This window comes from Diabrotica virgifera, chromosome 5 (genome assembly GCF_917563875.1).
Source record: "Diabrotica virgifera virgifera chromosome 5, PGI_DIABVI_V3a".
In the NCBI taxonomy this organism is placed as follows: Eukaryota; Metazoa; Arthropoda; class Insecta; order Coleoptera; family Chrysomelidae; genus Diabrotica; species Diabrotica virgifera.
Window position 1 is genome coordinate 184130406 of NC_065447.1, and position 19117 is coordinate 184149522.

Here is a 19117-nt window from a genome sequence, read left to right on the forward strand (position 1 = left end):
AACACGGTCCAAAATTAAAGAAAAAAAATTGCTCAAACATAAAAATATATTAGCTGACATGAAACCAAAACCACAGAAAGACAAATTCAACCCAATAAACACGCTAGTTAGGAAAATTAGGGGAACTTAATGCCAAGTTATTATTTATGTCTTTTATGTAATCTGAGTTTTCTTTTTTTATGTCTTTTGGTTGGTTTTCATTGGAAGTTCCCCCTAAGGCAAATTTGCCCTCAAAGGCCAAATTTCTAGATCCGCCACTGAACGCCACACTACTTGTATTCATAATGCAACGATCTTTTTTACACTTTATTTGTACCTCAGACACACTAATGTAATGTTCAAAACAAATAATTTAAATGCTATGCTGCTATTCGGTTTGTCATCGCCCGTGGCCTGATTCTCCGATGTTGCCATTAGTGGCTTACTTACTTACTTTCCGTGTCCGGAACACCAACAACTTTAAATTCTGTATTTCCAATGGTTGGCCACATAGATGGCCCTGTCATTTGCTATAATTAAGTCTTGTTCTGTGCAGGTCTCTCGTATCTCTGTGCATGATAGTAGATGCCGGCTGGTCTGAACCGCGCCACAGTCGCAGGTATCGTCCTCCTGGTATCCCCATTTTTTCAGGTTACTAGCACAACGTAAAACGCCGGTTCTTAGTCTGTTTAGCGCTTTCCAAGTCGGATACGGTAAATTGTGTCCAGCAGCCATTTCCTCCGAGGGAGGAAAATGTGTCGCGGTAGCTGACGCTTGCCATAGGTGTATTCGGCGCGTCTCTGGCGCTTCGGGGATGGATCTTGATGTTTTCAGGAAGCTTTCCCGAGATCTTAGTCTGCTTGGCTGAGTTTGGTGGTCATATAAGGGGTGTCTTCGGTCCGTCTCCTGCTTTTTCCGTTCTACCTCTGACGTGACCTTCCTCCTGATAGGTGGTGGAGCAATTCCCGCAATGGGGTATACCTCTTCGATAGGTGTCGGTTTCAGGCAACCCGATATTATACGGACCGTTTCATTTAGAGCCACGTCGACGTTCTTTGCGTGAGCAGAGTTTGTCCATACTGGTGCTCCAAACTCCGCGGCCGAAAAACATAATGCCAAGGCAGAAGTGCGGAGAGTGTGTGGTTGTGCTCCCCATTTTGTATTAGTTAGCTTGCGGATGATATTATTTCTGGCACTTACTTTCTTCTTGACATCTTGACAGTGGTATCGGTAAGACAGAGTTCTATCCAGACGGACGCCAAGGTATTTTGGCGTCTTGTTGTGTTCCAGCATCTGACCACGCCATTCCACCTCCAGCGATCTTCGGGCATGCTTGTTTCTCAGGTGGAAAGCACATACCTGGGTTTTTGTGGGATTGGGTTTCAGATGGTTTTTATCATAGTATAGAGCTAAGTCTCCCAGGGCATCTGTCAGTTTCACTTCGACTTCATTGAAGGTTCTTCCCTGAGCTGCCACCGCTGTATCATCAGCGTAAATAAATTGCCTTGTTTGTTGGTGTATGGGTTGGTCGTTGGTGTATATGTTGTATAGAATCGGCGCGAGGACACTTCCCTGTGGTAGCCCATTTTTTTGGTCCCTCCACCGACTGTTCTTGGACTGGAGCGTTACGTAGAAGCGTCTATTCTGGAGGAGACATTTCACTAACCTTGTTAGTCGGAAATCCTTTGTAGTTTCGTAGAGTTTTGCGAGTAGCCGTTGATGGTTAACTGTATCATAGGCGGCAGTTAGGTCTATGAACGCTACTCCTGTTATTTCTTTCCGTTCAAAACCATCTTCAATATGTTGGGTGAGATTAAGAATTTGACTGCAGCAGCACTTTCCGGGCCTGAATCCTGCTTGTTCTGGAATAATTTTAGTCTCCACATATTCTGCGATCCGGTTCAGTATCATTCTTTCAAAGGCCTTGAAAAGGTGGCAAAAGAGAGATACAGGTCTAAAACTCTTTGTATCCGCCGGATCCTTCCCTGGTTTTAAGAGGGCTACCACTCTAGCTTTTCTCCAGATTTTGGAGATTTGTAATGTACGGATGCAGCAATTCATCATTTTTACGAGCCACTCTACGGTTTTTAGTTTAAAGTTCTTTATTTGCTCTGTTCGTATGTCGTCCAGGCGAGCCGCTTTATTATCTTTCATTTGATGGATCGCGCCTCTCATCTCCTCTAGACAAAAAGAGGTACCTAGAACATCTCTTTCTTCGTCGATATTCCGTTGAGCTCTCACCTTGTTCTTTCTTGATGTCGTCTTACTGTTCATTAGAAGATGATGGGCTATCTGATCGGGTGTGACTTCTGTCATGTTGACTGCCGGAGCAGCGGGATCGTTGCCAAGATTCCGAATCAGCTTCCAGGCACGTCTGCTGTTTTGTTTCATGTCCAGACTCGTGACCAGCTTGCACCACCTTTCTGTTCTGTTGGCGGATATCGCATGTAACAGTTCCTCCCCAGCCTGTATTGTCGCTTCCGAGAAAGGGTCTTCTCCATATAGCTGTTCGTATCTTTTAAGTAGGGGTTTAGATTCTTCATTGAGCCCCGCTATGTACTCAGTTCGACAACCTCTAGGGATAAATTTCCGTGATACTTGCTTTACGATTTCTACAAATTTATCGTATGAATTAGGGCAAGGTTCTAGCTGGGAAACTTCTTGATCCAATGTTTCAGAGAATTTTTCCCATTTTGCTTTAGTAAAGTTGAACCTTCTCTTGAAAGGAACAATTTCGTATCTGATTGCCGCGTTGGAAAGACAAATTATTGGTCTGTGCTGTGTCTTTGGGAGGGCGCTTCCAACGATTTTTGTCACCTGGTCTCCAATTCTGTCGCTGACAAATATATTGTCTGGGTTGTAACCTCTGCGCCATCTTCCGCTGTTGAACGACGCAGGCTGCTTTGGATCGTGAATAAGTTTCGGGTTCATGCTTTCAGCCCATTTTTCTAGTTCTTCGCCATTGGAATCTGTTTCGTTGTAACCCCACGCGACACTGTGACAGTTGAAGTCACCCAGTACGAATTTGATTTGCTGTGATTGAAAGTTATTCGGTTCCTCAAAAGCAAAGTCAGCGTTTGGTGGTTTGTAGATTGACGTTACTGTACAGGAGTTTATCTCCACTGTGAGGATCTCGATGTCATTTTGATCTGTTAGAGATGTGGATGCTACGTCGATATCTGGTCTGACGAAGACTGCGCTACCATATTGGTCGTGTGGTCTCTCCAGTATGAGCTTCATACCCCGAATCCTTGGTCTGCGGCTTGCAGTACCTCTATGGGTTTCTTGAACCAGTAGAACATCGACACCATGTTCTCTGCACATATTAGACAATAGGTCTTCTTTATCTGCTGATAGTCCTTCAATATTAATTGAGGTCGTCATCAAAAATGGCCTTGATAAAGACCGTTTTGATTTTGATTGCATCTGTGTTGTTGGTGCACCGGTGTTGAAAGGATTAGCCGACATTACTCGTTTCCAGGGGACGCCCGATTGTATTCACAAGTGATCACAATCTACGTGGAGGCTCCTTTCATGTCCCCTGCCATTAGTGGCAAGAAACAGTCATCTCCTGGAGTTGACCTAAGTATTTACCCGTATTTATTGATGCAGCCAACTCCTTGGCCCGTATATTTTCCTTAATGTTTATTGGAGATGGCTGATTCTTGCACCAAAAGATGTGCAAACATTGTATAGGGCTTTTCATTCAGTCATTTGTTTCGAGCTTCTGTCATGTGTCCTATAATCCGTGTACCTATAGTGGTGCCTGGGGTAATATTATAAGTACCTACACAGATTATACATCTGACAGAAGCTCCAAACAAATGACAATATCGATGAAAAGCTTACTGAATTTGGGTAATAATACAGGCAAATTAAGCCGTAAATCATCAAATAAAAAAACAAAAAAAATGCGAAGTGGCTGTAACTTTCTACACTCATAAACAATTAACAATGTTGTGCTTGAAACGAAATCCAGGTATAAAGACCCCGGCGCTCCCCTCCTCAACTACGTATAGTATTAGGGAGTTTTTGTGCACACAAATACGTAAACGTAACGCATCTTTTTGACATATACGCTTGCGCATTAATGGTTGAACTCCCGTATCTCGATGCGTATTACCTAAAGTAGCGCTCTGATACGTACGTGAGAACGCATCCCTATCGAGACGAAAGTCACCGAATGCACACGAGGATCTTGCCCGATTGGCGATTACCTACCAATGGCTACCAAATGAACATTTCATCAGCGTACTACCCGTTTATAAATATTTAAGGTTATATTGGTTATTGGTTTAGTCTAATTGAGTAAAATTATTCTGTGTTTGTAATTGGAAATTGGAACTTCATAATAGATTTAAAATTTTATTGTTTTCAAGTTGTCTATTAATAAAGCAAAACAAACAAATCTTGTATTAATTTAAGAAATACTGTGATCACCACAATTAATAACTTGATAAATAAATGACCTAATTTCTGTAAAATTTTCAAATAAATATGAACAAACTATTTACATTATACTGGAATTCTGATGTAGGTACAATAATTTACAACTAAAAAGTAGGTATAAACAAAAATTAAAAAATTTTAACCTAAGGAAAAATAATATTTTTATATTTAAATAGAAGCAATAAAAACCATACAATTTCATCATTCATTTATCTTTTTTTACATTTGTATATTAATTGTATATTGTGTGAACATTGTTTTATTTTTTTAATGTCAACGGAATTTAAAAATTACTTTACGATTTGCTTTACGTTACGTTAAGGCAGTCACAAAAACTACCTATTTTAACGTTCATCCTCTACGACACGTTAGTGGCTTTACGTATACGGAGATGCGTACGTTACGTAGCAACAAAAACTCCCTATTTTTACTACAAAAACGTTATTACGTAGGTCAAAATTTTTGACGTAAGAGAACTGTCAAAACATTAGATTGTGACTTTTCATTATTGCCATGTTTATAATAAACACACAATAATGAAAAGTCACATTCTAATGTTTTGACAGTTCTCTTACGTCAAAAATTTTGACCTACGTAATAACGTTTTTGTAGTAAAAATACTATAACTCAAATCATGCAGCCCGATGTGGAGGTTACATCAGACATTTTCCTTATTTTCTGATAATTTATCAAATTAGTGTCCATTACTGGGTCAGTTACCCTATTTTATTTATTTTCCTAAATTTGTAAGTTAGTATGTATATGAATAAGGTCGTTGACAATTATGTGCGTATGCGTTTTCGGTGTATGGGAGTTGATACTCAATTAGTTGGCTTTCGATAAGTTGGGTACGACCCCTAAATGTCCTGTACAGAGGCCTACCTAAAAGTAAGTGCTGGCCTCTCTTAGTCAATACCTCATCACTATGTTTTTACCTTTATCCCTATGAGGAGTCGTCATCCGTAAATTTCACTAGAACTGGAAAATAATTTAAACAACGATATCCATGTGTATAGAGAGTAGAGAACGTCCATTGCGTTTGCGATGCCGACGTTTGCTTGCGTTATTGCGTTTAAAAGCATCAAGCAAGTGCATATGGTACAAACCAGTATGAACTAGCCTTTAGACTTAGGATCATGTTTGACATGTGACTTCTGACAAGTAGTTATTGTGACACTTAACAGCTGATGGGCCCCTCTAATGTAACCACTGTTAAAAATTATAAATAAAATGGAACAGAATGGGGCCCCGAAATCAGATAACAATGTTTATAACAATAAAATTATTATAATTGGCGCCGGCATGGCTGGTCTGTCGGCAGCTTACCATTTAACCAAAAATAATTTTACTGATTTTAAAATTTTGGAAGCTCGCGGTAGGGTAGGTGGAAGAATTGTGCAAATTCCTGTTGGCACTGAAAAAGTGGAACTTGGAGCTAACTGGATACATGGAGTTTTAGGTAGGTTAAACTTTAAGTGCTGAAAGATATTGGCAATTTAAAACTGTGTTTCTAGGTAACCCTGTCTATGAATTGGCCATGCAAAATGGTTTGGTAGACATTATGGCATATCCAAAGCCCCACAAGTTAGTGGCAGCCACTGAGCAGGGAAAACAGATACCATTTTCCTTACTATGTGAAGTTTATGAAGCTTATCTATGCTTTTTAAAACGTTGCGAAGAGTATTTTATTTCTCAGTATTCACCTCCTGAGGGTATCGATAGTGTGGGTGACCACTTAAGATTAGAAATAAGTTTGTATTTAGATAAAATTAAGGATGATCAAGAAAGACATTTACGAGAATTGATTTTTGAATGTTTGTTGAAGAGAGAGACTTGTATTTCAGGCTGTGATGATATGAATGAAGTTGATTTGTTAGAATTGGGGAGTTATGAAGAGTTACAAGGAGGCAATATTGTGTTACCAAATGGATACAGCTCAATTTTAGAGCCGTTAAAGAATGCTATACCAGAAGACAACCTGTTGGTGAGGCATCCTGTGAAAACTATAAAGTGGTTAGGGAAAAGGGTAAATAAACAAGATTTTATTTTTACTAATATTGCATTAGCTACTCTGATACTTAGAACACAACAGCTTTATTGCTGCTTTCTTTAGCATGTGTTGTTTTGCATTGTTGCTTTAAGCTTTTATAGTATTATAAATAGTAATCTTAGAAACGATGCAGTTATACAATAATTTTAATGCTGTTACCAGGTATTCTTAATAACATTTATCTATAATTTCAAATTCTATTTTGAATCAAAAGATATGAGGGCTGAATGTCTAACTTCCTACGCAGGTAGGCTGGGGATCCAATCCCAGCACTGGCTAGAACATCTAGACATTTTTAAAAATGTCTATAGGTCCCAGGTCAACTCAGCCTGAATAAAATGAGTACCGGGGGTAAAACTATGGGTAATAATAGATTAGATGGTTCAAGAGTAGCACCTGCCCTGTTACCTTCCTTGTATACCGTAGGTCCTAGAGATAGCAGACTACCCTGCTATAATCCCACAGCCTCGTTAGCGGTGTAAAACTGGAGACTATTATTATATAAAAGATATGAAATTAATATCAATATGTTTATAAACTACCTTTCTTTATCTTTATTTTTATTTCCAAATAGGTAAGCTAATATACAAAAAAGAAATTAACTTAAATACATTTTTTTTACATATACAGTAGAACCCCGATTATCTGTGTGCGGATTATCCGGGCTGCAGATTATTTGTGCTATGATTTTCTATTACTCAAATTGAATTTTTGAGGTTTTATCAAAATCGTGTCACCGTAAATCACTCGATGGAAACTATATGCTAAGAGGGAGAGTCATAATGAAAGATTTATTTTTTCTGTTATTTTTTTATGGTAGGTACATATATTATGTAATAAACGTACATATGTATTATATATGAGAAATAAATGTTCGGATTATCCGTGCTTTTCAATTATCCATGCCCACTTTCGGTCCCATGGAGCACGGATAATTGGGGTTGTATTGTAAATGAAAGAAAAGAAAATCAATCAATACAATGCTTAATAAAAAAAATCAATAAAAAAAACTATTATATATTATATGTTTATAAACTATTATATTATTGGAAAGGAAGCACCCTGATCAGACTTCATTAGGATACAAAGATTGCAATGGGCCGGACATGTGATAAGAATGGGAGAGGATAGGCTACCAAAAAGAGTACTGAATGCTAGAATGCAGGGAAAGAGACCAGTTGGAAAGCCAAGAGAATGCTGGGAAGACACAGTAAACAGCGACGCACAAGCCCTTTTAGAAGTCCGTGTATAGAGAAGAGCAGCCACAGAGAAGCAAGGGTGGAGGCAAAAAATAAAGGTGGCCAAGGCTCAATTTGGGCTATAGTGCCGTAGAAGAAGAAGAAGATATTATTGGACAGCCTTCCAATCCAATTCTAGCTTTGGCACAACTAATTTTTGTATGTTGGACTCCAGTAGCTCCCTCAATTATTGAAGTACTATTTCCCATACATCCTGGTAGGTGGTTTGATCATGGAGGGTGTCTTTTAGAAAAGGTAATTTAATGCATCTTGAGAGCGTTTCCAGGAGCTGGTAGTTGACATTGAAGTTCTGCAACTTGTTGAAACTACCTTCAAAAGATTGATGCCAATCCTTGTGTGTCTTTAATACTTTTGGAATGGTATAGGCCAGTGAGTAGTCATCTGGAAGTGCAAGTAGATCTTGCCTTTCTTCAGTGGTAATACCACGTCTTGCTTTACTGGTACCTCCATATACCCTCATGAATTCCTCAAATATGAGGTCAGGTACTTCTTAGGCTTGGTTTAGTTTTACTTTCACTTCTTCATCTATGTCATGTTCCCTTTCCAATAATGCCAGCAGGTTATAGTGTACTTTAATGAGTTTTCCCCTCAGTATGTTGCTTATTATATAGATCACATTGTTAATCTTTAATAACCCACCAGGATATTGCTTATTATATAGATCACATTGTTAATCTTCTCTTTAATAACCCACCTAGAACTGCTGTAACTTGGGAGAACAACCCCTTTGCTTGTATCATGGAGCCAGACTTGTCATTCTTCTTAAAATATCCTTTTTTGACTTATATATTGTACCATTTCTTCATTTTTGTATGGCAAGCAGTTTGAAGATGGTAACGGACCAACTCATGTATACCATCCATTCTTCTTCATAAGTTGAGGACATAATCCTCACCAGCTACATCTTCTCCAGGTCAACATCCAAACTCTAGATGACAAGGTAGTCACATCTATACTAAATTTACAATAAATTTGCAGTAGAAATAAACAATCCAAGATATGTTAAATGGTACTAAGAGCACTCCTGAATCATAATTTACAATGTATATAAATTGTAAATCCCAAATCATGATTTCCAAAGTTTATACATTGTAAATTGTGATTCGGGAGTGCTCCTAGTAGCACTTAACGTGTCTTCGTTTGTTTATTTCTACTGCATCTTTATTGTAAATTTAGTATAGTCCAAATAGGACTTTTGCTGGTTGCCTGTTGATTCATTAACAGCAGATGTGTAGGTCACTACAAAGCATGGTACGTGCTGGTGATTGGACACTATTTTGCCAACTGTCTTTTTCACTCAGTCTACCATTCCATCAGATTGTGGTTGATAGGCTGTATCCGAGTGTATCCCATGGTATACTTTCTAGTAGAAAAAAAATGGAACAACCCATCTTAAAAAAAAAATGTGTTATGGTTGGTTTTCTCCAATTGCTTCGTTACAATAAGGTAACATTTATTTTGTACATCTTTGTGTCAAACGCCTAACATTAGATGCACCCTTACAGTACTGTATACCGCTTACTTTACCACCTTTATCTACAAAATGATAGAATCATGTGAACTCAGGTATAAATATGTCTACAAAAATTTACAAAAAAAAGGAAAAGGAAGGAAGAAATAGAGAAAAGATTAGTTGGATATAAAACAAAATAAGAATTAATTTATTTACTAGTAAATTTTACTAACAAATGGCTTTACCAACATGAACATCAACAAAATATGTGCAAATAGCAGACAAAGTAGATCGAGATGTTGAAAATTTTACAGGCACTAATAAAAAGTGGTTCAATCACTTTAATCATCATTCAATAAGGTGAATATTCCAAACTATGCAGGATTATATATTTTTTAAGTTTGGAATAATTATTCTTGTTATGATTTGTTTAAATACTGTTCTAGTTCTGAAACTGTTTTCGTGTGGCATGTTTGTATGTTCATAACAGATTATGCCAACAAAATTTCAATTTCCACTTAGGAAATTGTTTTTAAAAAAGAGTATTTTAAAAAATAGTGAGCTGTTATAACACTTAGTACTATAATAATACTAATAGTACATAGTACTATTATTATAACTGGCAGTTATAACACTAATTTTTAAAATAGTGTTTTTTTGAAAACTATTTCCAGAGTGGAAATCGAAATGTCAAACATCAATTATAAAATGTAATGTTCATGACAATCAATTGTATCTTAATCCTATATAAACATAACATTTAACTTACTGTTTTATGAGTATATAGCATATTAAATTTTAATTTTATTCTGAAATTATTTTGATCTTGCAGAGTTCCAAATCTACCTCAAACACTGAAGACAGTGATTCGGATGATTCAGACAGAACTGTTATTGAATCCTTACCAAATTCTAATGACTCTAGTCGTGAATCAAGTTGTGAAAAATCTTTAGGCCCCAAATCTAAAGTAGAGGTAATCTGTGATAATGGCAAGAAATTCTTAGGTGAGCATCTCATTTGTACAATACCGTTAGGAGTTCTTAAGCATACTGCTACGACTTTGTTTCAACCACCTTTGCCTGAATATAAGCTAGAAGCAATAGATAGGTAAGTTAGCCTTTTTAGTAATTTATTATGATACTGTTTTAAGCCTTTCACTGCTACTTTTTTTTGGAAGACATGCCCAGGTGTTCACTCTCTACTGGCAATGGAAGTTTGAATGTGCATGTAACACGGATCCATGCCCACACACACTTTCTGAATACTCAGCCTGGCAAGCTTCCGTACCATGCGCAGTGAAAGGGTTAAGGGGGGTATGGTTTGAAATCAACATATCAAGCAAATTTTTGTGAATTTTTTTCGAAACTATGGTACAATTATTTTATTTTTAAATTAAATAATCATAAAGTACAATTCAAAGAATATTTAGAAAAAAATTCAATCCAAAATATTGAAAAGTAAGCCATTGGTGACAAATTTTGACAGACAGCTCACAAAAAAATGGATTTTGCGGTGGACATCAAAACTCGTCACTAGATCATACGAAACAAAAAATTAAAAAAAAGATTTAATTAGCTTATGAGTTTCGCGAGGTCACAACGTCGAGTTTTTTATTTTTAATGATTTTTGAATTTTTGGTATCACTCAGAAATCAAAAAAATGAAATTTTTGGTAAAAATTTTGTGAAAATCAACAAATTTATTATTGTTGAACAAAAAAATAAGCAAAAAAAGAAAAATATCTCGACGTTGTTACCTCATGAAAGGTCTTAAGAAAATCTGTGCAAAATATCAGGTAGATCGGCAGAGTAGTTTTGAGAAAAATGCGTTTAAAGTTTTGACAACTGCATCTTCATCTTCTTATTTGTGTGCCAAATAGTAAAGTGATGCACATTGGAATATGTTTTTTGAATCGAGGAGTAATCTACAAAAGAGAAAGCGAACAGTTGTTTAACGTTTCTCACTACGCTCAAGCGTGCTGGCGCGAAGTCGCGGAAAAGCGAGTCGAATGTAGGGATATTCAACACGCTGTATCTCTGGTAATTTTACTCCGATTATTTTGAAATTTTCAGAGAATATTCTTGAAATTATGCACTTTTATTTGAAATAATAAAGAAAAATTAAATATATCAAACCATACCCCCTTAATACAAATTTTAATAATAAGAGAAATACTTTTTTAAAAATGTTGGGGTTTTTGAAAACGGCACTCTACAAAAAATAGTGGTGCTGATATTTGTTTTGTTTATGCTGGTAATTTTTGGTTAAATTGCATTTCAGTGCACAACTTTGCATTTCAATGTTGTGAAATGTTAGTCGCATTTTTATTCTAACATAAACATGATTGAAGATTGGCATAAATCATGTCTTTATGGTATCTAAATTTTTTTATTTTGATTGTTATTAGTAACAAACCACCAATTGTCAAATAAATTATTCATTCATTCACTTCCATTAGAGATCATCGGAGAGTGTACATATATAGGGGTGGTAATCTGAAAACTGCATATAGCACGCATAATTAGTGCGAAAAGAACAGTGTGAGATTTTTCTGCTAACAGAGAAAGACCGAATATTGCATGAAATGATTATCGACATACGAGCTTGTTTTTAACACCCATTAGATTGAATTCCAGTTTTGTCAAAGTGACATTCAGTTTTGATAACGAAAGCGTCAAGTAAACGTTTATTTTTCATTAAGGCCATCGGTACATAATTCGCAAATAATTTATGGCTATCCCGACTTTTTCTGTCTTTACACGGCAAATTACGTGTAGTAAAATTGACACTGGTATGGATATATAAACATTACTAGAATGTCATTCTACTTGAAAATGTCATCGTTAACTTAAAGAGATGGCTTTTGAATGTTCTTGAATAACTGTTATTTGTATAATTGCAAATTAATAATTCAGTTAATAAATGTGATCATTTTTTCACTAACTATGAATTCAGTGATTGTAAATTTATACGTACAACAAAAACTACTACTGAATCGAGAAAAGAGGAAAAGTGTTAAAGTGATTTTTTAATATATATTGTTACTATGAAACGCTTACAATTTTGAACATCTGTAACAACAAAATACTTGGATAACAGAATATATTATCCTGATGTATTCTCTGCTTGGATCTTCCACAAATAATACACAATAAATAACTTTTTATTAAGTTCACGTCTTAAATCAATTATTTATCAAATACACTATATATCAATATTATTTAATCAACAACTCAATATATTCCCGATGCCATGTCAAATATTTAAAATTGTCACTGATTGTCATTGTCTGACTGACAATATGCTGACAATATTCTACTCGACTGGGTTCATTGTAAGACAAAGGTAGATTTGGAAAATATTACTATACCCTATTCCACGAACATACGCCTGTTTTGGATTACTTCGACAACGAATATTTTACTGTGCAAAATAAGAAGAACGAAAGTAAATTGCAAATTACATTGTTGTTTATTGGAATAATTATTAGCGCCATTTACTTTCGTACTTCTTATATTGCACGGTGAAATATTCGTTGTTGAAGAAATCCAAAACAGGCGTATGTTCGTGGAATGGCCCATACGGACATTGTGTTAATTTTTTTCAAATCCTAAAAAACCAATAAATATTTTAAAAAAATTTAAACTCAGAATGAAAGATTACGTTCTTACCGAGGGCCGAAAGTTTATTTCGAATGAGATATTTGAAATTAAAAATCACACTCAATTTTCTCTTAGTTTTTCACTCCTGTAACTTATTAAAATAAACATTATAGAAGTTCTCAGGGACTTTCGGCCCTCGGTAATAACGTAATCTTTCATTCTGCGTTTAAATTTTTCAAAAATACTTAATAGTTTTCTCAGGATTCGAAAAAAATGAATCCCCATTTGAATAGCCATTTCAGCCGAAAATACGTACCCATCCCCTTAATAATAATTCTGGTTTTATTTGCAAAAAAAAACAGAATAAAGAAATAATTGATATTTCAAGTTAGGAAAATGGTAACCTTTATAACTGAACATTAAGTTCAAATTATTAAATGATATTATTCTGGAGATAGTGCCGAAAGCTCCTGCAATCAATGAAAAACTGTAACAGCGCAGCGTGAAACTGCCGTGTGTAGTCTAGCTCAAATCAGTTTTCCTTTTTAACAGCACCCTAATTTCAAGAAAAACTTGTTTTAGTGCTAAAACTGTAGGAAATATTTTAAAAAGAAACAAGTACCATTGCTAAAATTGAAAAAAAAACTTTCCAAACGAAAAACGCCCGAAATGTTGTCGAACACCCGAAGACAATCATACAATACCTGGATTGGGCTACTGCTTGGCCGAACGTGGTGGACTTTTTGAAAATTTTTAAAATAGTTGTAACTAAAATTATAAAATTGATATTTTTTAGAACAAATTGTTTTATTAAGAATTTATTATGTTATTTTTTATGAATTGAGATTAAAAAAGCTATTGATTTAATCATACTAAAAGATAAATTTTCTTTCGGCAACAATGTGCAGACAAGACTCACCATAGTGCTTTCGGGTCTATCACAGACATGTGGTTACATGTTATTCTCTCGAACATACAAGTCTATATAATATTTTTATATAGATATGGTTTGGAGATAACCATATATTACACTCTCCGATGATATCTAATGCTAATGAGAGTGAAACTAGTAAGGGTGTTTATGGCGCTCTCTCAACAAACTGAAATATAATACGTCTCTTGAGTTCGTTTGGCGGTGAATTTTTTTATATTAGTTTTACTCCTAACTTTTCGATCTGGAGGCGAGAATACAACCCAGACCTATGCTTTGTCTCCACAAACGAAAACAATCAACCCCTGGCAGCTTCACGTACAGTGCTCCCAGATTTTCCACATAGCCAACATAGACCAGTTGTAATAGAAGTTGGCATCAAAATACCAATAATAACATCTTTCCCTCGACCTAGGTGGAACTTTAAAAAAGCAGATTGGGCGACTTTTACTACGAGATTGGACAAATGTCTCGGATGGATAACCCCAACACGTACAAACTATATGAGATTTGTTGGCGCGGTTATATCTACAGCGAAGAAAACTATACCCAGAGGATATCGTAGAGATTATGTCCCAGGATGGGATGAAACATGCGAAAAATTGTATCAAGAATACAACGAAAGCCAAGACCGAGAAATTGCGGACGAACTGCTGCACAGTTTGGATGCAGCCAGACGGCAAAAATGGATGGAAACTGTGGAAAAACTAGACTTTAGTAATTCAAGCAGAAAAGCATGGTCCTTACTTAGAAAACTCGGTAGTAGCAGACACTCAACTAGAAACAAAGTACCAATAGTTCCCAACAGAGTGGCCTCCCACATTGTAGCAAACTCAAGGGCACCTAGAGATCGTGACCACACCACCAAAGTAAAAAAAGAACTAAAAATACTAAAGTCTGCATGCCCGCCTACTTCTGAATACTCTGACGAGTTTACTCCAGAAGAAATTACCTCAGCAATATCAGAAATTAAGTCTGGAAAGGCACCCGGCTACGATAAAATACATCCAGAATTTTTACTCCATTGTGGCAAATATGCTAGGAAATGGCTGGCTGATTTCTACACAGATATATTAAAATCAGGAGAATCCCCCATTCTCTTAAAAAAGCCTCCATTATAGCCATATTGAAACCAGGGAAAGCAAATGATCAACCCCAAAACTACCGACCGATTGCACTGCTGAGCTGTGTCTATAAACTGTTGGAACGCTTAATCCACAACAGAATTAGTAACAACATATTTGGGGTGATACCTATTGAGCAAGCAGGGTTCAGACCTATCGCAGCTGCACAGATCAGATCCTATCCCTAACAACACATATTGAAGCAGGTTTTTAAAGAAAGCAAAAAACATCAGTTGCTTTCATTGACCTATCAGCTGCATACGACACCGTCTGGAGACAAGGACTAATCTGCAAACTGATCCATGCCATCCCATGCCAAAAGGTAACCAAACTCATTGATAGCATGCTCACCGACAGACCTTTTCACGTCACAATGGGCAACTTAAGAAGTGTCCAAATGAAGCTCAGCAATGGACTGCCACAGGGATCTGTTTTGGCACCCTTACTCTTTAATTTATACAACGCGGACCTACCTAGGACAACTTCGCAGAAATTTGGCTACACTGACGATTGGGCCATTGCAGCAAGACATAATAACATGAATGTTACAGAAACAATACTGACGGATGACCTTGCTGTTATGGGTGAATATTTTCGCAAATGGAGGCTACGGCCCAATGCAACGAAAACTGAAGTATGCTGTTTCCATCTGAATAATGCCCAAGCCAACAAAAAACTCTCCGTTCACTTTGAAAACAGACTACTCACTCATAACACAACACCAAAATATCTTGGAGTGACTCTTGACAGAACCTTAAGTTTTAAAGAACATCTACAAAGAACGGCAGAAAAACTGAAGACGCGAAATAATATAATCCAAAAGCTATGTGGCACCACATGGGGGTCCTCAGTCTCCGTACTCAGATCATCCGCTCTCGGACTCGTATACTTGGCGGCTGAATATGCTTCGCCGGTATGGCTCAACAGCAAACACCCGAAGATCATTGACACCCAATTAAACCAGACAATGCGAATGATCTCGGGTACAATTCGACCAACACCGAACTATTGGCTTCCCATTCTGAGTCACATTCCACCGCCGAAACTAAGAAGAAGTCATTCTCTTCTCAGAGAATATCGAAAAATCGAGGCTAACCATCAACTACCCATCCACCATAATAAACTTCATATCGAAATGAACAGACTGCGCTCCAGATATCCCCCATTGTTAAGGGCCACCTCCCTACATCAGGAACATTTCGACCTCACCAACGCTTGGAGAAGACAATGGGAGAGCGACTCACCACAGGAATCACACCAAATGGCCTGTATCGATCAGAAACCGCCAGGCTTTGAACTGCCCCGCAATACATGGACGGCGCTGAACAGAATAAGAACAGGTACCGGTAGATGTGCTGACAGCTTGCATAGATGGGGAAAGGCCCTTACTCCTGAGTGTGACTGTGGTGCGCAACGGCAGACCGTCCGCCACATTATAGAGGAATGCCCCCGAAGGCGGTACCCTGGAGTTTTCGATGAGTTCCTGAATGCGACCGAAAATGTTTTACATTATATTAATACATTAGATGTTCGTTTGTGATACTTCATGTAATGTTTTATATACTTTTTTTAAATTATGTGTTCTTATTGTATCTATGCCATACGATAAATAAATAAATCCTAACTGAGTATTGAGACCAACTTTTCGTTGGAATTTTGCCACGCTGAACAGAGAGGAAGTGAAGTGCAAATTATAGACCTCCCAGTGTCTTCTTTATTTAGCATTCATTTCGGTTGGCAAGTAATAGAAACCACGAAGGCGTAACCAGAAAGATGGTCTCATTGGAGGTTTTATTTTCTCCGGAAATAAAACTTCGGATTAAATTAACGCATTCACTGCCGACTGTACGGTGTACAGGTTTGTGGACAACGATGTTTTTATAATCAAGTATATTCAAATGGGAAATAAGCCACAATTTTACCTAAAAATGATTTTATTAACGTTTCGACGCAACTCATCAATATTGGCAATATCATTTTAAAGTCGTCTACTTTAAAATGTATAATACGTGTCTGAATTGCCGATATAAATGAGTCAGATTAAATAAATTATTAGAAGAATTTTTTACTAAGCAACAACATTTTTATTTATTTAGTATTATTTTGTATTTTGACAACGACACCCGACTTGGGCGTCGAAACGTTAATAAAATCATTTTTAGGTAAAATTGTGGCTTATTTCCCATTTGAATATACTTGATTATAAAAATGCCACAAGAAAATAGCTTCAGAACAACAACGATGTTTTTAAGTAGTCAGCACCTGAGGTTCGATTCAAATTTTACACCGGCAGTGAACGGGTTAATTATGTTTACACTATCACACTGTCTCAGAGACATCTTGTTTTTTGGCCCCCCACTACTTATCTTGTGACCTAAAATGTACTAATATTTAATAGACTATGATCAAATCTGTGCGAAAAAGACAACCTAATGCGTTTCTCTGAAAAAATATTAGAAGTTACATTAGTACCTGTGTCCCTTAATTTTTGACAGTTCCTCTTATTTTTACTTAATGTTTATGAAGAGCTTATAAAAATGTGCAGTCTGTAAGATACTGCTACACTGTAGGGATGGGAAAAACCTACCGGTTATAACCTAAAACCGGTTTTTTTAATTCGCAACAACCGGTTTTACCGGTTGCTTTTTTGGCCCGGTTATAACCGGTTTTTTTCTTTTTAATGTAATAACCGGTGAAAAATAAGTTATATATAGTGGCTAAAACACCCCCGTGGGGGTAGCGCCGCCTTTACAGACTCTCTAGATCCAGGTTTTCGAGGTGGATCAGTCCTCCATTCTTCTCTTTTTTAAACTGCATTACATATCCGGTTCCAGCTTCTTCTGTCTCTTGTTTTTTCTTCTGCATTTATAATTCCCATGCCCTCTAGATCTCGCTTCACCTCTTCCAGCCATTTGGACCTCGGTCTTCCTCTTCGTCTCCTTCCGGCCGGGGACCACTTTGTCACTATGTTTATTATCGCTTCTTCTCCTGCTCTCCATACATGCCCAAGCCATCTCAGTCTTTGTCTCTTTATTCTCCTGACTATATCTTGCCCCTTCAATTCCTCATTTATTTCGTTATTTCTTCGACTCCTGTATTCACCCTCTGCTGTTTGTATTGGTCCTAATATTGCCCGAATTATTTTTCTCTCAGTTCTTCTCAAATTTTCTTCGTCTGTCTTGGTTATTGTCATCACTTCTGCTCCATACATTAATGTCGGTCTAATTAACGTTTCATGGAGTTTTTAGTTGTTTTTGTTAATATTTTGCTTTTATCATTTTTTTGTTGGCTTGGATTGCTCTATTGATTGCCAATGTTTTCTCTTTTATTTCGTTTTCTCTTGTTCCATCACTTGACAGCATGACTCCTAGGTACTTATATTTACTTACTTCTTCAAATTTGTATCTTCCCACTTTGACCTCTCTATTAGTAGGATTTTTTCCTAATCTTAACATTTTTGTTTTGTTTTCGTTAATACTCAGACCCACTGTTTTTCCTTCTTGAATGAGTTCCTCTACCATTTGCGTTAATATATCTCTTCTCTTTGCCATTATCACAACGTCATCGGCATATGCTACAATTTGACCTCCTCTATTTCTGAGTGTACCTTTGTTCATTTTTCTGGTAATATATTCTATTGCCATGTTGAATAGTGTTGTGGATAAACTATCGCCCTGCCTCACTCCTTTATTTGTTTCGAACTCCTCTGTTTCCCCTATTTGCGTTTTTAGACTCGCTCTGGTATGGCTCATCGTCATTTTTATAAGTTTTCTTAATTTAAGCGGTACCTGTAGCGTTTTTAATATTTCCAATAGTTGGTTTCGTTTGATGGAATCAAAAGCTTGTCTAAAATCTACGAAAAGTATTTCTAGGTTTATGTTAGCTTCGTTCGCCTTCTCCATTATTTGTTTTAGTATGTATATCGCATCTATTGTGGATTTTCCTTTCCTGAATCCACATTTATATTGACCTATCTTATTGTCCGCTGCTTCCTGTAATCTTCTTTGTATTATGGTTGACAATACCTTATATACTGTACTCAGTAATGTTATTCCCCTGTAGTTTTGACATTCTTGTTGGTTTCCTTTTTTATGTATCGTTATTATTTGGCCTGTTTGCCATTCTTTTGGCATTTTTTCTTCTTTCCAGATGTTTACTATCAGTTTGTGTATTTCCCTATGCAACGGTTTCCCTCCTAGTTTTATGAGTTCGCTGTTTATGTTATCTTTCCCAGGTGCTCTTCCGTTTTTGTTATTTTTAATTATTTCGAT

The 19117-nt window shown here is 36.7% G+C and overlaps 1 protein-coding gene across 1 annotated transcript in view; it reads left to right on the forward strand.

Annotated features, from left to right (window-relative positions):
• Window positions 1-5585: 5585 nt before the first annotated feature.
• LOC114327847 (peroxisomal N(1)-acetyl-spermine/spermidine oxidase) overlaps window positions 5586-19117 on the forward strand; it is a 62439-nt gene continuing 48907 nt past the window's right edge. Inside the window, exons 1-3 of the mRNA XM_028276552.2 lie at window positions 5586-5887; window positions 5943-6454; window positions 10023-10297. Coding sequence (XP_028132353.2) covers window positions 5659-5887; window positions 5943-6454; window positions 10023-10297 — 1016 coding nt within the window. The 5' untranslated portion in view covers window positions 5586-5658. The remainder of the gene's footprint in view (window positions 5888-5942; window positions 6455-10022; window positions 10298-19117) is intronic.